General features: G+C 41.4%; 1 protein-coding gene across 1 annotated transcript in view; it reads left to right on the top strand.

Moving 5' to 3' along the window:
• Positions 1–22,897, top strand: part of LOC122803898 (protein SIX6OS1-like) — a 2,044,062-nt gene that overhangs the window by 636,408 nt on the left and 1,384,757 nt on the right. The window contains exon 4 of the mRNA XM_044073582.1: positions 15,545–15,676. Within this exon, the coding sequence (XP_043929517.1) occupies positions 15,545–15,676 (132 nt within the window). The remainder of the gene's footprint in view (positions 1–15,544; positions 15,677–22,897) is intronic.

The following is a 22,897-nucleotide window of genomic DNA, read 5'->3' as shown; positions in this document are numbered from 1 at the left end:
CACCTAAATCCGACACAGACCTTGGAATTCATAGGGGCATGGCTGGACACTCTGCTATTACAAGTTTTTCTCACTCAGGACAGGATCCAGAATCTACGGGCCCATGTGTCAGTGATCCTTGGCCCCAGGACACCGATGGCGAGCAACATTCTCTGCTCCCTAGGCTCCATGGCAGCAGCAATTTCAATTCTACCATGTGTGTGCCTTCACATGAGGGTGCTTCAGTGGACCTTGGCAGTTCAGTTTTCTTGGTTAGACCTCCCCATGGACTTCCCTATACGGATCAGTAAAGCCTGCAAGACTTCTCTTCTTTGGTGGCTCCAATCGTCGGAAATCTTGGCAGGTCGCCCATTCTTAACATCCTCAGCCCAAGCCACAGTGACCACAGACGCCTCCCAGCTCGGACGGGGGGGGGGCACTTTTTGGGAAGGACAGTCCATGGCACGTGGTCCCAAACCGAGACCAGATTGCATATCAGTGTTCTAGAGATGAGGGCAGTGCTTTTAGCGTTGCAAGCCTTTCACACTGTTCTCCCCCCGGGGATGATTGCAGTTCAGTCAGACAACATGCCCATTGTCTGGTGCATCAACAAACAAGGAGGGACCAGATCTTACCCTCTCTGCCACGAGGCCATGAGAGTGTGGGAGTGGGCGATTTCCACCAGTCAATTTCTGATCGCAACGCACATCCCGGGACGCTCCAACGTTTTAGCAGACAGATTGAGTCGGGCTATTCTAATGCCATATGAGTGGTCTCTGAAACAGTCAATAGCAGAGGAGCTCTTCCTAGCGTGGGGTCACCCTTGCTGCGATCTCTTCGCATCTCCTTCCAACAAGAAGTGCAGTGAGTTCTTCGCTGTAATCCCCTCCCTAGGGGATTCCCCCAGAGATGCTCTAGTCCATGCTTGGCCTCCAGGGTTACTGTATGCCTATTCCCCGCTACCTCTAATTCCGAAGTTTCTTCAGAAAGCATAATGACTGGGGTGCAAAGTGATCCTTATTGCCCCGTTCTGGCCGTGTCAAATGTGGTTCCCCTTCCTCTGGTCTCATGTTCTAACTCCTCCACGGATTCTAGATTCCTGCCCGGATCTCATATCCCATCCCTCGGGCATCAGTCCGCCCGACCTGGGCAGCCTCAAGCTGATGGCTTGGTTGCTCCAGTTCCCCTGATCGCTAGGACACCCGGTTTATCATCTTCAGTAAATAGTATTCTGGTGGCATCCCTCAAAGCTTCCATTAGGAAGGTTTACCGCAGAAAATGGAAACGCTTCTCAGAGAAACATAGATCCATTTACTGCCCCGGTTCCTGCAGTCTTGGAGTATTTGTCATATATTTTTCAACAAGGGGCTAGTTCCTCCACAGTGAAAGTACAACTGGCAGCCATATCTAATTGTCATAATGGCAAAAATTTGAATGCTCTGGCCTCCTTGAGATTGTGCGAGGCCTTTCTAAAAGGTACTTTTCTCTTGCGTCCCCCGGTTAAGAATTCTGTCCCCCCTTGGGACCTTACTCTAGTTCTGCAGGCATTGATGGCACCCCCTTTTGAACCAGCAGCGTCAGTAGACTTAAAAGTTATGTCCTGGAAGACAGCTTTTTTAGTGGCCATTACTTCGGCTAAAAGGGTTTCTGAGATCCAAGTTTTGTCTGCCGTGCCCCCCTACTTGATTTTTCATAAAGACAGGGTTTCGCTTCACACAAACCCTTCTTTCTTACCGAAAGTGGCTTCTGAATGTAACATTAACCAGATGATTAATCTGCCTGTGTTCTTTCCAAATTTCCAGAACAAGGGTGAATATAAGCTGCACTTGCTAGATGTTCATAGACAGCTTCATTTCTGTCTACACAAGACTAAGCAATTTCGTAAGTCTGACCTATTATTCGTGTCCTTTTCTAGACCATTTTTGGGCAAGGCCATTTCCAAGGTCTCCTTAGCCAGGTGGATTACACAATGTATACTGCAAGTCTATAGGGATAAAGGCCTATCCCCACCTGGTCCTATTAAAGCCCATTCCACCAGATCTCTGGCAACTTCTGCTGCTTTTTGGTCTAGGGTTTCTCTGGATGATATATGTGCAGCAGCGACCTGGGCAAGGTCACATACATTCATCTCTCATTATAAGTTGGATTTGATTTCTAGAGGGAGAGCATCCTTTGGCTCTGCAGTGCTCAGGAATATCCTTCCATGAGGACCTCCCAGGAGTTTTGGCAGCTGGGGATTCTGTCCCACAGGTTGCAGATAAATGAAGTTAACTACTTCAGATAAAGAAGTTATGTACTCACCACAACATTCCATCTAAGTAGTTATACTTCATTTTCTGCAACCGTCCCTCCCCCGAACCTGTTCTAGGTTAACATTATTGAGTTGCTAATAGTTTGGTTAGTGGCAAACTCGATCTGAGGGAAGGTAGGAGAGGTGATGGATTATGGGTAAGGGGAGGAGCTTGGAGCAGATGCTTTATAAAATATTGCCAGCTCGGATCCGATATGGATCCGAATACCCACAGGTTGCAGAAAATAAAGTATAACTACTCAAATGGAACGTTATGGTGAGTACATAACTTCTTTTTTTAATACCTTTTAGACACCTTGTAAGCATGTGCAGCAGGTATTAATGGGGACAAGAAAACCTGCTACTAGAAAAGCATGTATCAGCAACTGGAAGAGGTTTTCTAGTTGGTGCCAAAAAAAGAACCAGTACCCTTTCAGAACTAGTGTTTTTCTGGTTCTACAATATTTGTGTGAGTTAAATCAATCAATCAAGGCTCATTTGTCAGCCATTTCAACACGTCTGCCCATGGACCCCCCCCCCTCTTTCAATGCATTCTCATGTGAAAATGTTTTTGAAATGTGGTGTTGCATACTAAGCTTCTTAGAAAACAGGCGGCTTCTCCTTGGAATTTTAATTTTATGTTAGAGAAAGTAATTCTCATTCAATATGAATCAGCTCCTCAAGCTGACTTGAGGTTCTTGATATGGATAACAATCTTACTTTTTGCTGTGACTTCTGCAAGAAGAGTATCTGAGTTGCAAGTTTTTATGGTAGGTGAACCTTATCTCATTTTTCCACAAAGATATAGTTTCTTTAAGAAATACTCTTTCATTTATGCCTAAAATGGTATCCAAGTTTATCTTAAGCCAAGCTATCCATCTCCCAGTCTTCTTTCCAGAGCCTAAAAATGATGGAGAAAGGATACTCTATACCTTGGATGCCCACAGACAACACAGATAGTATCTTGACAAAACAAAAGCTTTATGAACGTCTGATCCCGTTTTCATTTGTTCTGAAGGTAAGCAAAAAGGACAATGGGTGTCAAAACAGGCTGGTTGTCTCGTGATATTACTTTATGATACACCCACCATAACAAAACTATTCCAGGCATGGTCAAGACTCATTCTACTAGGGGACTTGGCTTCATGTGTAGCTTTTTAGAAAGGATTAGATTCTAAAGGTATTCTAGAAGCAGCAACTTGGTCTTCTGTCTACACCCACCATAACAAAACTATTCCAGGCAGGGTCAAGGCTCATTCTACTAGGGGACTTGGCTTCATGTGTAGCTTTTTAGAAAGGATTAGATTCAAAAAGTATTCTAGAAGCAGCAACTTGGTCTTTTGTGCACATTACAAAGCACTGTAAACTACATCATTCTGCATTTTTAGGACAGGCTTAGGACCATTCTCATGTGGTTCCTGGACTCTCATCCTTCCTTCTCCCAGTCTATCTAAGCTATGGTAATCTACTCATATAGCTTAGGCTGCTTCAGCAGTGATTCCTATGAAGACCATAGCTTACCATAGTACTACATGTTTGAATGATCACTGCTGCGGTAGCCGCACCCTCCCTCCACCCCCTTTACTTTTGTATATTTTTTATGCCAGGGCATGGACATTTATATTTATTTTCTTAGCATTGCCTTTCTCAGGGCTTTAGCCTCCCTTTCTCTTGGCATGAAAACTCTGAAGGTCTTGATGCCCAAAATCTAACTTTTAGTGATCTCAGCTTGAGTTAACGGCCTGGACTCATGGAATGTACCCTGAAGCTTTTGAAGCTGGTCATCTGTTATATCCTTAGTAGGATATAATCCATATAGCTTAGGCTACTGCAGCAGTGGTCATTTGAGTTTACTTATACAATTATACTTTCCACTGCCTGCCATTTGGTCTCATGCAGCCCCATGGATGTTCAGCAAATGCACTGGCAGTGATCCTATGTCACGTGAGACTTCATGGGATCCATATTTTCCCATATGTAAATGACTGTCTCCTGGTCTTTGCCACCAAATAATCATTGGAAGAAGCAAAGAATTATTTACTACAGTTATATTAGTCCCTGGGAATATCAGTAAACACTGCAAAGTCCCAGTTGGATCTGTTACAGCAACTGGTCTTTATAACAGCCCATCTGAACACTGTGGAGAGGATTTTCAAACTACCTCAGGACTGGGTACTTTCTTTACAATCAGCTGTTGTTACCAGTTATTCATACCTCTCAAGCATACCTCATTACGAGGAACGTACCTCATTTAGGGTCTTAAAAAGTTAATGTTCCTCGGAAGTTCCTCAAAGTTCCACACTGAAAGACTCTGTCACACATTCAGTGTCTGGAATTTTTTTAAGTGAAATTCATTGTAAATAGAAATTAATCATATTAATTCATTAAAAGATCTTTATAAGTAAAACCAGCATATTTTAACCATCCTATGACCTTCCTAGTTAAAGTTGTTAGTAAGCCATTAGTATGTGTTCCACATTTTGCCCATTTGTTCCACATTATGAGGGCTGGTGTTCCTCATTTTGAACATGGAAGGCTGAGAGCTATGTGTTATTCCATTTAGCACCCCCTGCTGATCTGATTTTCAAACTGCAAGGTATCACATGAGGGTATTGCATTGGACTGTCAGAGTACAGTGGATGCAACTGAATGAAAATATGGACAAAAGTTTGCCTGTCCAGGTTATACAGGATTCATCTACAATTGTGGATACATATTCAGAACCTGATAACCAGAAGCACCTATGTCTTTCCTTTACAGATGACCACAATTACTATGGACAAACCTTCCCTTATTTGGGGGGGGGGGGGTACTTTGCAGGCAGACAGTCCAGGGAACTTGGGCCCAGCAAGAGGTCATCTACTCGTCAGTGTACTGGAGATGAGAGTGGTCTTCCTCGCATTGCAGTCCTTCAGTGTTCATCTTTCCCAGGGTATCATAGAGATCCACACAGACAACATCAGTGGTGTGGTACTTCAACAAACAAGGTGGCACTTCCTTTGTTAGGAGGCTAGGAGAATGTGGGAATGCAATTTTCTCACAAGGCTTTTTCTTGACAGTGCACATTCCTTTTGATACTACAAGAGTCATCTCTCAGTCTGGTAACAGCAGATGATCTTCCATCACTGGGAGAAAGCTTTGCTCTGATCTTTTTGCATCCCAGGCTAATGCCAAGTGTAGGAACTTCTTCTCCCAATCTAGATCAGAGTAGATTGTTCAGAGCACACTCAACATTCTCTGATACATTCATGTAAGCTAAACATTATGTACCCCCTCTGCCAGGTCATGGGAAGGTAAATGGGAAGTGTAGAGGATGGTAAACCATGACCATGCATAGTCATCATTTTGGTTAATATATAATTTTCATGTCTGTCACAGTCTGGTTCGTGACTTTTTATTGTTATGACAGAGTCCCCAGCAACTAATCTGGGTGTTCTCAAAAAGAATATCTTAAATGGTGGTAGCCGTCTCATGCTCTCCCCCTTCAGGTACCTATATAGTCATCAAATATCACTTGTGTGTGTGTGTGTGTGTGTGTGTGTGTGTGTGTGTGTGTGTCAGACTGTTCATTGACTGCATCACCTGCACCCAATTGACCTATTCATTCTTTGAGGGCAGCAGCTGGGAAGAGCCCCATGGTTCATTTGTTCCTGCCCTGCAAAACCTACTGGTTCATCTGTACCCCAAGAGACAAGACTCATGTGGTAGGGATTGCGTCACCTTTCCTGAATCCTTGTAGAGGCGTACTCTTCCTACCCCAGGCTGCCTGCAGACTTGTCATTGCTACCTGATTGGGGAATGAGGTATGTCGGTTTCCGAAAACATCCCTTGTTCCCCAGCTCATCAGAAATGCCCTTGCCCAACACAGCACAAGCCAATGCAGCCACTAAATATGGTCACTATACCCTAATGTCACAGGCTTAGCAGCCTTTCTCTCTCTCTCAGTGATGAGCAAGCTGGCATTAGTTCCAATGCCATGGGCGTAGCAGCAACACCATGACCAATGTTTCAAAGGTCAGAGGGGCACTGGAAAGAACATTTTGTGATATAACTTATAGTAATATTATTCATCATACTAAATTGCTGTTAAAAAAGGGTTAATTAGTAGGGCATGTATCTATTGCATTATATCTACAAGAATCAATCAGAGGTGATTAGAAAAGATTGTAAAGAGAGAATAGAAAGACAGTATACAAAGGGACAATATGAGGGCATCTATACATTTCCCAAGTTTGCAACAAAGTCCAGAAGGTTGGAAATATTTGTTTGGAAGTGTTTGCAAAGTTACTGTTATACTTCAAGCAGACTTTAGATAATTTTTCCTCAGGCAAATAGCAAAGGCTGGAGGTGTGATGTGAAAGAGAGACATTAACTGGGAACATGTTTTGTGTGAATGCAGTGAGTTGGCAGATTTTAAAAATTCCCCTACAGAATACTTTGTTAGAAATATTGGGGGAAGCTGCAGTTAAGTAAATGATTCTTCTGAGCTGGGTTATAAGATCTGAATTGTCTAGACATAGTAATGCCTTACTAAGTTTAATGCAGTTTGCTGAAAATAATTACTAGAAAATGGAAATGAAAATCTAAACTGACTATAACTGAAGTACTGAATATTGTAAATGAGACAAAAGAAATGGAAGTGGCTATTTTAAAAATAAGGAGGAAATTGCATTGATATAAGTGGAGTTTGTAGGAAGAATACATGCAGAATAGCGTTCAAGAGGAGAAGTGAAACTGAAGGAAAGGCAGGAATTGATCAGTTTATGTAATGCTGGAGTGAATGAAAACTGTTAAATGTATACTGCACGAAAAAATATTAAGTATCTTTTTTTATTATTACTGTATATGTACCCATGTCAAGTTTTTAATGTCATTTTTAATAAATATCTTTAGACAATAACTGTAACACTTCAAGGGAGACAATCTTGCAGCAATATTATAATAAATGGATTTCTTTTGACACATCTGCTGCTGTTCTATTTTCAAGCATTCACATGGCTTCTTGACTGCCAAAGGGCAGGTGGCCAGTAAAAAATAGAAGCATTTCCCTGTGCCATATTTTGCTGTCTTAGTAAGAAAATCATAAGTTATAATTAAACTTAATCTATTAATTGACAACTGAAACATCATAAGCAGACAGTGAAAGCATATGCAATCTGCAAAAGGAAATCTTTAAATCCAATTACAAATTCAAAGATAGGCCAAGTGAGAGTGTATCAAAACTGCTTTCATGAGATCTTACACAAAGAGCTATGTCTGTGGTGGGCTCTGTACTGAAATGTGCTACAGTTTTTCAGAGGAAGGAATTGTACAACAGTATGTAGTATTATAAAATGCTGCAGACTAATACATCTGCAAGTTAGTGCAGAGGACTAAGGCTATGAACTGCTAACAAGCTGTTTACTGTGGTACAAGGTTTCATTTCGCCCACCTCTATTTGCCAATGTGACTCTTAACAAGTAATCACTTTCGTCTAGCATTAGACTTCAAACTGAATGAAAAAAGTAGAAAAAACAGCTTATATATAGAAACACATAATTAACTAATTTACATAGTTAATACCATTTAAAATGCCATTTAAAAACAATTATGTAATCACGACTTAAAGAGAAATAATGCCTGCTTCAATGCTTTAATTTATTTCTTTTTAAATATATCTTAAAATTATCCTCATCAATTAGTCCTGGGGGGGCTGCTAGCATCTAATTTAACAATCCAGCAGTACTACCTCCAGTCTCACTCTTCCTCTGCTTCTAATCTATTATGAAAATCAGACATAATGTCTAATATTAAAACCTTAAGTGTACCACTGCATCCTGCGGCACAGTAATGCTTTCCCCATGCATTGTTGTTATCAGCTTTCTTTATGGCATACAGATGCTCATGTATTCTCTTAAATAATTGTCTTGTAGTCCTGCCAACATAATATGTATGGCAGGAAGAACAAATAGATAAGCTACAAATCTAGACTTGCAAGTGTAAACATCATTAAACTTAACTTTTATATTCCATATATAAATCTCATTTTCACTTGTCAATAAAAACTTGCAATAAAGGGCCACGGTGGTGCAGTGGTTTCCTCACAGCAAGAGGTTCTCCCGTTCGATTCTCAGCTGGAGCGCCTTCTGTGTGGAGTCTGCATGTCCTCCCCGTGGTCAAATGACATCTACAGACATGCAGGTAGGTGCATGCATGAATGGGTGTGCCCTCATTGAAGGTTGGGTGTTGGGCTGGCAACTCGGCATCGTGAAAAACAACTGCCAATCATTAGCAGACCGGAGTTCCACTGTGGCAACCCCTAATCAGGATAAGCTGAAAGACATACATACAATAAAAACTTGCAATAATTACAACTTAAACATTTGGGCATTCCCCTTTTCTTTTTTTCTTTACTTATGTATTTTATCTTGTCCTGAAAAATATTTTTAGAATTCTTTCCTCTCCTGTTTATAAACACAGGGGCTTCTCCCACTACTTTTTTGACTTTGGGAAAAATGCTTAAAAATTTCCAGTTTTCCTTTACCAGTTTTTTAATCTGTTTCCATTTAATGAATATTGGACAACCATCCCCATTTCATAATTTTTCTAATTTCCATGACACTTCCCAATATTAGACCTGTTTTTCATTTTATCCCAACAGCTACTTACTTCATTAAATTTCTGTTTGACAAGGCTTTCAGGGTAACACCTCGCCATCAGTTTAGTACATAAAGAAGCTCCTTCTTCAAGAAATAAAGCATCATTGTCTGTTAGGTCACTAACTCTCTTGAGCTGCCCTTTCACAATATTGTTTTTCATGCTTATGGGGTGCATACTGCCATATTCCAAATAAGTATTATTTTTACTTTTTTTTATATCTTAGTTTTAAGTTCCTTGCCTTCCTTTTGTACTTCTACATCCAAAAATAAATCCTTTTAAGATCATAACTTGATGTAAAACTTAAATAGTTGCAGGCATTATTCACATATTCAATAAAACATAACAATTCATCTAGACTCTCTCTACAAACCAAGAAGAGGTAATCTATAAAATGGTCATAATAAATAACGTTAGCATAAAATACACTCTTAATAATGAACTCCTTCTCCCATGCTGCCATAAAAAGATTAGCATAACTTGGAGCCATGGCTACCCCACTAGTTTGTTGGTAGAAGGATCCATTAAATTCAAAATAATTATAAGATAAAATAACATCTAATATTTCTAAAATAAGTACAACCATATCATCACTAAAAAGCTTTGAACCTAACAATTCCATTGTAATATATTCAATGCCAGTATCACTGGGTATCATAGTGAATAAAGATTTTATATCCATTGTTACTAAATAATCAGAATCCTGTACATCAGTCTCTTTAATAATTGTTCTAAAAGCAAAACTATCACGTATATATGTCTCACCTTTTTCAACAACTTTATGAAGCTCATCTATAAACACAGCTATGGCCTCTGTTTTACTACCCCCACTTACCACAGTCGGCCTTAACGGTTGGCAGTCAGTTGCCTTATGGATTTTCAACAGACCAAAGATCTTACTAATTTTAGGATTGTCTTCAGAAAAAAAATAGCTTCTTGCACCTCAATCCTACCATCACATAGCCACTCTTCTATCAAAGAATGTATAAAACTATAAAATGTTTTAATATCATTAAGGCTAACTTTTTTTTATAAAAATTCACATTTTGTAACATGTCATTAATTTTATTAATATAGTAATTTCTGTCCACAACTACTAAGGAATTGCCTTTATCAGCTTTTACTATAATAATGGTGTTATCATTTCTTAACTTAAGTGCTAAATGCTCAGTTTTATTTAAATTAAAAAAAAACTTACTAGTAGGTTTCTTAGCAAATAACTCCCTAAGCTGCATTTCAGTAACCCTTAAGAATGCCTCCAGTTCAGGTGTCAGTGGAGGGTTGTAGCAGCTAGGTTTTAGAAAACCAAAAGCACTTTTGCCATTTTGTTCAAAAAGGAACTTTAAGTTCAATTTCCTTACATAGTCTCTCAGACTATTTAAAGTCTCACAAATCCCTCCCTGCTCTAGTCATAGGTGCAAAAGTCCAGCCTCTTCTTAGAACTTGCAGCTCATCAAAATCTAACAGTCTATGTGATAGATTGACAACAAGTCACAATCTGAAAAATTAATAAATTTAATAAAGTAAGTTGCTGTCGAGATAAAATGAATAATAGGTCTAATATTGAGAAGTCTCATGGAAATCAGAAAAAATATGAAATGGGGATGGTTGTCCAATATTTGTTAGATGGCAGACAGATTAAAGAATTGGTAAAAGGAAACTGGAAAATTTTAAGTAGTTTTCCAGAAGTGAAAAAAGTAGTGGGAAAAGCTCCTGTATTTATAAATAGGAGAGGAAAGAATTTTAAAAATATTTTTCAGGACAAGATAAAATATATAAATAAAGAACAAAAGAAAAGGGGAATGCCCAAATGTTTAGGTTGTAATTATTGCAAGTTTTTATTAAAAGGTGAAAATGAGATTTATATAAGGAATATAAAAGTTAAATTTAATGATTTTTACACTTGCAAGTCTAGATTTGTAGTTTATTTATCTATTTGTTCTTCCTGCCCCGCATATTATGTTGGCAGGACTACAAGAGAAGCATTTAAGAGACTACATGAACATCTGTATGCCATAAAGAAAGCTGATAACAATACATGGGGAAGGAATTATATAGTATTTCAGGATGCAGTGGTACATCTAAGTTTTTAATATTAGACATGGTGTCTGATTTTCATAATAGATTAGAAGCAGAGAAAGAATTAGACTGGAGGGATTACTGCTGGATTGTTAAATTATATGTTAGCACCCCCCCCAGGGCTAAATGATAAAGAGAATTTTAAGATATATTTAAAAAGAAAGAAATTAAAGCAGCATTGAAGCAGTCATTATTTCTCTTTAAGTCTTGATTACATAATTGTTTTTAAATGGTATTTTTTAAATGGCATTAATTATGTGCATGTTTGTGTATATATATATATATATATATATATACATATATATATATCTATATCTATATATCTATATATATATATATATATATATATATATATATATATATATATATAAAGATACATAAGTTGATTTTTTTATTTTTTTCATTCAGTCTGAAGAAGTCTAATGCTAGACGAAAGCACTTAGTGTGTGAATTTTTCTTTGGAGTATTAATGATGTTGAAAATAATCCAGGATGGCTGACATCTAAGGCAGGATCCCTTGTAGCACTGTTCTGTCAAAGCTTGCTATGCTTCCAGACAAGGCATCTAGTATATTGTGTTTAATGACTGAGTTGGAAGAGTACCAGTTCATAGTTACATATGTATCAGGAGAATGCCATTCTTAATGTATGCATCAGGAGTGGCAGTAGCTCTAATGAAATATGACTAAGTGATGCCAGCAAATGGCAAGTGAAACAAGGTTTGCTTATCAAGAGAACTTTTTCTATCGTAAGACAGTCAGATTCCCTGATATTTAAGGCTGTGTCTGCAAGGCATCTGCTTTGGAAGAAAACAGGCAGCTGTATGGAATGATTTAGAAAAAAATGACTGAAATTACCTTAGGCATAAAATATAAACTTGTTCTAGGGCTGCTGCTCAAGGGTTGCCATTCATAAATCCTTTTTATCTGAAATTAGTGATGCAAAGATAATCCTCCTCAAAAGAAAGATGAAATTCACAGATGAAACTGCTTTAAATTGTGGTGATGTTTTTTTTTTTTTTTTTGACATAAAGTTTGTGTCTAAAAGGAGATAATGGCACTTGCTGAGGAGGCTCAAAATGTAAAATTCTCTTTCAGAAAAATCTATCTATGGATGCAGGCAAAAAACCCTTGAAAGATGTGAAAAAAATAAGATGAACCTTTCTCACGCAGGTAGTTTAAAAAAATCTAGAATTTTAGGTCACTGGATTGTTCATTTCATCCCAAAAATAATCTATTTTTGTAACCAAATTTTTTTTTTACTTGGAGGTCTGCTAACTTTCATCACAATGAAGATTGTATTTTTTGAAAATGGCAGCTGAACGTCTGAACATGGATCTGATAGTGTACGCCTTTCGTCTGAAAGGAAGAGGTCTGTTGATTATATCATGCAAAGGATATGCAGCCAAGCCTGACAGCCATCGGAAGAAAATAATTTGTTGTTTTCTGGGTTACATTGTCCAGTGTAAATAAAATGTTAATTGTTCAATGTACATGTATTCTGACTTTTCACATCTTTCAAGGGTTCTTTGCCTGCATCCATAGATAGATTTTTCTGAAAGAGAATTTTACATCAATGACACCGGACAGAGTCCCAGGCTGCGTCCTACACGAGCTCAAAGACGAACTAACCCCTCACCTAAACACACTGTTCAAACTCAGCCTCTCCACATGTTACGTACCAATAGAGTGGCGCACAGCAATGGTTATTCCGCTCCACAAAGGTGGAGCCACAACAGACCCCAGGAACTATCGCCCTATAAGCCTGACTAGCTTGGTCTGCAAGGCTATGGAGCGCATCATCATGGAACTCATTAACAGAGACATTGGGAACCTCCAAACACTGGACCCTACTCAGTTCGACTTTGTTAAGGGCAGATCATGCCTCCTAAACCTGGTGGACGTCTTTGAGACAGTTACCAAGGCTATAGGCGAGGGAAAGGTGGTACACACAGCCTACCTAGACCTCGCAAAGGCCTTTAACACCATTCCCCATTCTGGTATTATAGACAAGCTCACCAACCTGAACATAAACCCCTATGTCACAAGATGGGTTGCCAACTGGCTCACGGACAGAACCCACATTGTAAGAGTTGCGGTAGCTAGGTCTGACTCTAAACCGGTTACAAGTGGCATTCCCCAGGGCTCAGCCCTAGGACCCCTCCTGTTCGGCATATACTTCTCAGAGTTACAGGAAAGCACAGGAGGACTATGGCTGACCAAGTTCGCAGATGACTGCAAACTAGGGGCTATAATTGACTCTCCGGCTGACACAGACATCCTCCAAAAGGGTCTCACTGAGACAGACACCTGGTGTCAAAATCATGGCCTCAAGCTAAATGCCAAAAAGTGCATAGTCATCCCCTTTGAAAAAAACAAAGTACCCACAAACTACCACATAAGTGGTAGTCCCCTAAATACGGAAGACATAATAAGGGATCTGGGGACCCAAGTAGATAGTAAACTCTCCTTTGATAATCACATTGCTAAAGTGGTTAGAAAATCCTTCTACGTGGCACACCTTATCACAAAAGGGTTCGCATCCAGATCAAAAGAGGTCATTGTGCCCCTCTACTCATCGCTCATCAGACCCATCATAGAGTACAGTGCCCCATTTGGGATGTATCTTACAAGACACCCGCAACAGCTGGAAAGACCATAGAAGTACCTCACCAAGAGGATCACTGGCCTCAAACAGATGCCCTATGCAGCTCGACTGAAGAAACTCCAGCTGTACTCGGTTGCATACCGCCTACTCAGAGGTGATGTCTGTCTGACATACAAGGCCATGTCCAACCCAGAACTGATCGACATGCTCCACCTAAAGAAAAGCTTATCCCCTCGAGCCACATGCTCTAGGTATCTAAACCTCACCACAACAATAAATAGGACGTGCTGGAGGGATAGATTCCTGTCACAGAGACTTCCCATTCTTTGGAACAAGATTCCAATCTACATTAGGCAGAGCTCCTCGCTAACACTCTTTAAAAGAAACCTTGACGAGTGGATGGGAAACAGAAAGTTTACCCCGGGGATCACTTCAGTGGCTCTGCTGGACAGAGGCACAAGGAACTAATCTAAGGGGGCAGCGAGAGCCAACACATTCTAGCTAGGCTTGTAAATGCCTTTGGGCAGATAGCCTAGTACCTACCTATGAACCTATGTACATCAAGATGGAGATATTCCCTTCTACTGGCGTATTGAGGAAGAGCACCAGGAGATGGTTAGCCTGATTAATGTTTGTTTTTGACGCTGTGTGAGGCCTAAAGAAAGGATTCATTTGAAAAGAGACCTTATATTTGTGGAAGATCAAGTAAGGGGGTGAGGGAATGGCTACAATTCAGAGAATGCTTTTTCCTTGATGTAACAGCAACTAAAAAAAGTATTTCAGCTCAACTGGCTAGTTTGAATAGGGGATGGGTCACCTTAATGAGTTCCAAAGAAGGAAAATCCCTTTTAGGTAGGCCTTACACGTCTTTTGTGATGCCAAAGATACAAGACTGAAACATTGGTGGAAACTGGATATTGCTGCCAGGTGTATTTTGCTGCTATGGAAGCTGGAGCCCACATCAAACAAGGGAGAAAGAAATAATAATACTGAAGCTATGCAAGCTGAGGAGGAGTCTAGGCCCTATTGAGTTGCCCATAGGGAGAACTTTTTTTTATTTTATCTTGGTAAAGCTTCCTATTGGAAAGTTTCTGTGAAGCAGTAAGGATTTGGACCGCCACCCTTCACGGTGACAGAGCGTGCCTAGCCATCAAGGGAAGTGGAGAAACCATGCAGTTAGCTGTAGGGATTTAATGTCCAGATGAGCTGCCTGGAGAGTAGGACAGGAGATCCAGATGTTGCTCAAGAAACAGAGGCTTCTTCATGAGATGAGGCCAAAGCAAGAAGAACCATAGTTGTTGGGGCCAGACTGGGGCTATGAAGATCAATGTTGCTATAAACAGCCAGGCTTTCTGTGTGAACCTTGCAATCAGCAGAAGTGGGAAAAGTGTACAGAAGTCCCAGCAGTTGCTAATGAACTACAGCATCCCTTGGGGCTGTCCCTGATGATTGATAAGGGCAAAGAATCATGCTGGAGGGACTACCTAAGACGAAGGTGGGACAGATTAGAAAGCCTCCTTCTTTAAAGAAAACACTGATTGAGCACTTCCTCTGATGCTTCCACTCTGAGCAACATTTAGGAATAACATCTACCTTTGGAAAAGTCTACACAACTTTATGTATTGTTTGGCTGTGCATCTGTCATGAGAATTTTGAAATATAAGAGAACTGCTTTTTTAGAGACTTTAAATGTTCAGATAAATGAGCATTGGTTTCTAGATATCATTCTGATCTTTTCGATTTTTCCTTCCATCCTTCTGTGTATGTCCTTTTTTCCTTCACTACTTCACATGACCATTCACAAAATAAATATTGTGTTTCTGGCTTCTAATTAATTGAGGCAGAGTGCAGCCCTTGATGTGTGTTGCTTGTTATGCAGATGATGTTTTTTCCTAGTGTGAAATTATTTTTTACTGGTTTGAAAGAATATTAATTTTGTTATGTATTATTCCAGGAAACAACACCATTATGTGGGTCAAGCAAGAAGGAAATAACCCATGTAGAGACACTAATCACTGTAAGAGACAGGAGAAAAGAACATGAAGAACAAAAATGGACTCGTGACCATTTACTCGTAATCCAGAAGGTAGAATACATATGTAATCAAGTGTTTAATCACACCTACTAGATGAGGATAATTGCACGTCATCTGTGAAATGAAGTACCAACATACCGAAGGATCATCATACTGCTTCTTTTCTAGTTAGATATTTTAAAATATGAATAATTGTGTGTATCTGGAGGAGTACTGTAGCAATACTATAACATTTTAGTTTCTAGTCACATATAGCATTTGTCCTCTGTCATGATTTTTTTTTTCAGATTTCACACATCTACAGTTCATTCTTGAACCAGTCCTGCACTATAGGAATGACTGGAAGTGCTAACTTATGTAAAATCATAATTGGATGCTGTATCTTTGGAGTAGTTTCAGATAGCTGAAGCATTAATGAGCGAGTGGCTTTAGTGCAAAATTTTGATATTGTGGTGTTTTTCATATATTTCCCCCCTTTTCTTTACTGTGAGGTAACCACACAGTTGGTATATGTAATTTAGGATGATACGGAGGTACAGGGAGATTGCCCCTCTGCAAAATAAGATTTTTTTTTCTGTTTTTATATGATTTCCACTGGTTTTCATTTTAATATTTCAGAAACTGGTGAGTTGAACAAGTGTGCTTTGATCACTTGTCAGTAAATCATATCTTCAGATGTTAAGTTGTCCAATCTTGCCTTCGCTCTTGCTGGATGGGTTCGGAGCCGATCCTCGGCTCTGACTCAGCCACTTTCTATAGCTCGAGAGCTTTTTACTGGCTCGAGGCTACCCCTTATTCCAGAATGCCCAGCGTCAGCTACCCAGATCTCGTTTGCCACTTTAGCTGCGAGGTTGCGTCAATACTGGCTCAGGCTTAGTATAACTTTTTTCTCTGTTTAAAGTTAGCATTGTTTTCTCTGTTTATAGTAGTTTGTAAGTTTATTTAGTTGTAAACCCCTTATCTTGTCCTTTGTTTTGTTTTTGTGCTGTGTTGGCCATTGCTCCTTAGTCGCTAGGCCTTCTGTTGTTCCCTGTACTCGTTTAAGTTAGAGAGTTCTCCCCCCCCCCCCTTAAGGACAGCCATTTAAGTTAGAGGCTGTCCTTTAAGGTTTTTATCAATATAATGTTGTATTATTGTAGTGTGTCTTTTTGTGGTACTTCCTTACTTTTTTCTCAAAATGTCCAAGGAAGTTAAAACCTCAGGGTTTAAAAAGTGTGACTCATGCTGTCAGAAGATGTCTCTGACAGATGGGCACACTAGTTGTGTGTACTGCTTGGGTGCTCTGCACCTGCAGGACTCTTGCTCTATTTGTCATGCCTTTAGTCCAAGGGTCCTGCAGGAGTGGAAAAACAAGCTAATCCTCCATGGATTGTTGAAACAGGATTCTCCGGCTAAAGCATCCCAGCCAGTGAAATCTTTGAAGTCAGTTAAGCCGTCGGCTCCATGTTCGGAACTGACCTGTGAGCTTGACAGACCAAGTGTGTCTGTGCCCTCTAGCACAGACAATACTACTCCTCCGTTGGCTCCAACTGTTACCTTGGAGCCACAAATGAGCTAGGTCTCCTTCATTGGTGCCGATTCGCTCGGTGCCACAATCACCCTTACTTCAGAGCGCAGCCAGTCATCGCTCATCTTCCCACTCCTCTCGATCCTCAAGGTTATCGGATCAAGACATGGAGAGAGTTGTCAGTAGGTTGCTGAATCACAGGCCCTTGCAAAATTGCTTTCGAGATTGCCTCAACAGTCCTCAGCTCCATCCGCTTTGATATCGATTCCTCCTCCGACTGTGCTTAGTTCGGAGCTGGAGTCCATGGACGTTCCAGTAGTGGTTCCTTCGACTCTGATGAAATCCTCTTCGGCTCCTATTACCTCGGTTCTTCCTTCCATCGAGGTATCTGGGCACAGAAGCTCTCTCATTGGCTCTGAGAGGGGAAGTGGCATCGTACCCTAGTCCGACCCCTCTCTCCCTCTCGGAGCATCGGCTCGGTTGAGCTTGGCTCCTACATCGGCCTCGGAGGTGTCGCCCTCGGCACAGAGTGGGATTCCTGTCTCTTCAGAGCCCTCTTTGTGTCGAGACAGTGATGCTTTCGAAGTCATGTGGAGAGTGCTGTCCCCACAGATGGCCCCACTATCAGTCCCATCGGCTCCATCCCCCTTTGGTGCCTGTGTCAACCTCTGCTCCTCCTCCAGCCCGAAAGCGTAGGGAACCTATGCCCCAGGACACCCCATTGAGTGAACCCTCTACTTCCGAAACCTCCCCAGAGCATTCTGAGCAAGCTTCCCAGAAGAAAAGTGCAAGAGGAAGCACCAAGACTCCCCTGAGTCTGTCACCTCAGATACAGACCTGGATGAATTGGAGGGGTCCCCAAGGTCCCCCTCTGAAGATGTTTCTTTTTCAGACATCCTCGAGATTCTTAGGCAGAGGCGTAGCTGTACTTCCCTAGCCCTTTCCGAGGATGAGTCTGTATACCTGGACGCATTTGGTTCCCGATCTTCCACCTCATGGGTGTCTCCGTCTTTTGATCCACTCATGCCCGTAGTGTCTCAAAAGGCTTGGTCAGTGCCAGATTCCATGGAACCTGTCCCGAGGAGACCTAATAAATTTATCACAGTTCAAACAATTCCTGACTAAAGGTATCCCAGTTAATGCCATGGTAGTAGCAGCAGCCACAAAGAGAGAGTTAGCTGAAATCACAGCTCCCCATGACAAACAATTCATGACTAAAGGTATCCCAGTTAATGCCATGGTAGTAGCAGCAGCCACAAAAAGTTAGCTGAAACCTCCTCATCTGTCCATCCACCGAATAAGAGTCTCATATGATGGACAGATATGGAAAGCGAATGTTTTCATCAGCGACCTTCTCCCTTAGGTCCCTGAACTATCTTTCCCATTTTACTAGACTTCAGAGGGATCTCCTAAAAGGGCTTGGAGATACCCTACAAGATCCCACAGCTGAGGGAGCTTCAGCCAAGGTAGCTACCCAGCTGGCGACTTTAAATTCAGTAGTCAACTCCTCCATGAGGCTTATTTCATACGCAGCCAATGGAGCGAGCAGAGCTGCAGGAACAGGAGTGGCTCTTAGGAGACATTCTTGGCTGCAGCTGTGTCAGTTTGTGGATCCTTTCAGAGCGTCTTTCACCAATACCCCCTTTGATGGCTCCTCTCTCTTTGGGCCTCAGGTGAAAGCACACTTCCCAGATGCCAGCAGGAAGGCAAGACGCTCTCTGATGTGGGAGTCCATTTTTCCACTCCTACCAGACCATACCCAAAGGGTCATAAGGGTGGAAAGATGTTGTTTCAAAAATCCCAGGGACCCTTGCCTGACGCACGTGGTGATTTTTTCCCCCAGGGGCAGAGGGGAATACAATAACAATGGCAGATGCCACCCTCATGGCAGAAAGGGTCCTCAAAATCAGGGTGACAGAGATACGTTCTCTTCCAAACCCTATCAACATCCCTGAAGGGATGCCTGACTGCTCAACTCTGGAGGCAGTCGGGGGAAGGCTTTCATTGTACCCAATCACCTGGCAAAATATTACAAAAGATAAATGGGTACTATCCATTATATCCGGAGGTTACAAACTTCCCTTCCATCAACCCCCTCTTGTTTCAAAAAAATGCATCCCAGATGTTCCACCCAATCTATGGGATCAGGCAGTGACAGAAGTTTCAAGACTGCTAAAAAAGATCCATCCAGGAAGTCCCCGCAGACCAAGTAGGATCCAGAACTTACTCAAGATTCTTTTTAGTGCCCAAAAAGACAGGGGACTGGAGACCAATTCTGGATCTCAGCAGATTAAACAAATCTGTACAAAAAGAAAAGTTCCGAATGGTAACACTGCAGTCCATTGTCCCCTTTCTGGGTCAGGACAATTGGATGTGCTGCATAGATCTTCAGGATGCGTACTGTCATATAAAAATGGACAGACGGTCCAGGAGATTTCTATGCTTCCGGCTAGGGGCCAATCATTACCAATTCATAGCTCTGCCCTTTGTTCTCATCACAGCCCCCAGGGTGTTCACCAAATGCATGGCCGTAGTTACGACTCACCTGAGACATCTGGGATTCCAGGTGTTTCCTTATCTAGACGACTGGCTCCTCACTGCTACCACCAGGCAACAACTTACAGAGGCACGAGATTACACCATCACATTCTGTGCTCAACTAGGCATCACAATAAACTTCGAAAAATCTGCCTTGTTGCCCTGTCAATCTATTACATACATAGGAGCAGAGCTAGACACAAGAAAAATTATTGTAAAAGTGCCTCAGGAAAGAGTTTCCATTATTCGACAACAGGTGTCACTTCTCCGGAGGAGCAAAATAATTCAAGTCAAATATGTCTTTCAAGCCCTAGGGTCCATGGCAGCAGCCATTCTTCTAGTTCCCTTAGCACGCTTTCACATAAAAATCCTTCAGTGGCTTCTTTTCACACAATGGTCCTTCCAGGAATTACCCATGTCTCACATGATGCTAATTACGGGTCTCACATGATGCTAATTACAGAATCTTGCAAAAGACACCTTTCCTGGTGGATGATCTCCCCACTAGTGACTCAGGGCAGACCTTTCATGGAATCCCATCCGGTTGCCACAGTGACCACGAACACTTCCCTGATAGGGTGGGGGGGCATTATCTAGGGAAGACAGTCTAAGGCACGTGGCAACCTCACGAGTACCACTTGCACATCAGCGTCCTGGAGATGAGAGCGGTGCTCCTAGAGTTGCAAGCTCTTCAAGACTCTCTCCCTGTCGGGACTATTGCAGTACAGACGGACAACATGTCAGTGGTTTGGTACATCAACAAATAGGACGGAACCAGGTCTTACCCCTTGTGCCGAGAAGCCCTCAGACTGTGGCAGTAGGCAATTTCCTCCCAGCGTTTTCTGACAGCAACGCACATCCCTGGGAAATCTAACGTAATAGCAGACAGGCTTAGCAGGGCTGTCCTCATGCTGCACGAGTGGTCTCTGAAACAGGAAATTGTGGATCTTATTTTCCTCAAATGGGGCCAGCTTTGCTGCAATCTCTTTGCCTCTCCCCTCAACAACAAATGCAGCAGCTACTTCTCCCTTGTTCCTCCTCCAGGTCAGACACCCAGGGATGCTCTAGTCCACGATTGGCCTCAGGGACTCCTTTATGCATTTCCTCCCTTCCCCCTAATTCCAAAAGTCATTCAGAAAGAAAATCGTTGGGTTCCAAGATGATCCTCATTGCCCCCTATTAGCCTCAACAGATTTGGTTTCCGTTCCTTCACCCCCACCTTTTAGCCCAGCCTTGGGTTCTGGACCCAGTGCCAGACCTCTTGATTCATCAATCAGGCAGGTTACACCAATCCCTCTAATCTCTCAAGCTCACAGCTTGGTTACTCCACTTCCAATCTTAGCCATGCTCCCCAGTATTTCCCCAGCAGTGCATGATATTATTGTTTCCTCCCATAAGACAATTACAAGGAAAGTTTATGCTAGCAAATTGAAAAGATTCTCTTACTGGGCAAAATCCAGGAATTTAGATCCTTTTACAGCTCCAGTACACAAAATGTTGGATTTCTTAGCAGAACTGTTTCAGTCTGGTGCAGCTGCTGCTACCATCAGAGTACGACTAGCTGCCATTTCAAATTTTCACATCGGAGTTTTTAACTCAAGCATAATGTCTCACAAACTCTATAAGGCCTTCATGAGAGGTACATCTCTACTCAGACTCCCAGTGAGAGAACCTCTTCCACCTTGGGATCTCAATTTGGTTCTGGCCTCCTTGATACTGCCACCCTTTGAACCAGCAGCATCATGTTCTTTGAAATTTCTCTCTTGGAAAACTCTCTTCCTTGTTGCTATTATTTCTGCCAGACATGTTTCAGAAATCCATGCCCTATGTGTTCGCCCTCCATACCTGTTTTTTTTACAAAGACAGATTTTCTCTGGGAACTAACTCATCTTTTCTACCTAAAGTTTGTTCAGAACACAATTTGAATCATTCCATTGAACTTCCTGTCTTTTTCCCGAATCATTCCATCAAGGCAGAATACAGATTACACCAATTAAATTTGCACACTACGTTTCTATCGCCATAGAACTAAAGAGCTGAGAAAATCAGATCAGTTGTTCCTTTCATTTACTAAAAACAAACAAGGCCTTCCAGTTTCTAAAGTAACCTTATCAAAATGGTTATCAGACACCATTGCCTATACTTACCATTTGCGACAAAAAGATCTTCCAGCAAGACCCAAAGGTCATTCAGCCAGGTCATTAGCTACTTCGGTAGCTCTTCAATCTAGATTGCCCATAGATTCAATTTGTGCAGCAGCTACTTGGGAAGATCCTCATACATTTATTTCTCATTACAAAGTAGATGTGGTCTCCCAGGGCAGGGCTTTCTTTGGTTCCACGATTCTGAAGAGTCTGTTCCAATGAGCCACCCAGGATTGAGGTGCTAGGGATGCTGTCCCATCCAGGAAGAACTGAGGCGAGATTGGACAACTTAACATAAAGAAGTTATGTACCTACCATAACGTTCCACGTTAGTTGTCCTTCATCTCGCCTTCCTTCTTATGTCCCTCCCTCCTTCCCCCTTCCTCGAGGATTGAGAGCAGTTTTTCAATGGTTTCACTGGCTAACTTGTTTTGTTCTTAGTTGCTTCCCAAGCAAACCATGACAATTTACTGTATATCCAGGTTTAATAATAATGGATTATCTTCTATGATTATGTCTAGTGTGAGCTATCTCAAACGAGATCTGGGTAGCTGACGCTGGGCATTCTGGGATAATGGTAGCCTCGAGCCAGTAAAGAGCTCTTGAGCTATAGAAAGTGGCCAAGTCGGAGCCGAGGATCGGCTCCGAACCCATCCAGCAAGAAGGAAGGCGAGATGAAGGACAACTAACATGGAACGTTATGGAAGGTACATAACTTCTTTTTCTTTTTGTTGTGTTGTAACCATTGGTCACTTGATTGAATTTTGGTTCATAAATAGTTACTCATTCAGTTTTAATGTAAAGTTTCTAGTTGATAAATATTAGAAAATATTTCTATTTTCTCATATCTAGACCAAAATAGAAATCCATTCAGTTATTTAATAATTAATTGAGTGCAGGTTTATTATCTTTCAGGTTGTCTATACTAGCAATGCTGTCTCCCTGCAGTAGCTGACTCTATCTACTTTTATACTAGATGCCTACTGAATGACAAAAGCAGGTAGAGCAGTGCAGAAATTAGATTTGAATGTACTGTACAAGAAGCAACTGTTTGCTCTCGTGGCTTTTTGTTTTTTATGATGA

Source organism: Protopterus annectens, chromosome 6.part0, assembly GCF_019279795.1.
Source record: "Protopterus annectens isolate FY-2018-M chromosome 6.part0, PAN1.0, whole genome shotgun sequence".
NCBI classification, from domain to species: Eukaryota; Metazoa; Chordata; order Ceratodontiformes; family Protopteridae; genus Protopterus; species Protopterus annectens.
This window is presented reverse-complemented; position numbering and strand designations above follow the sequence as displayed.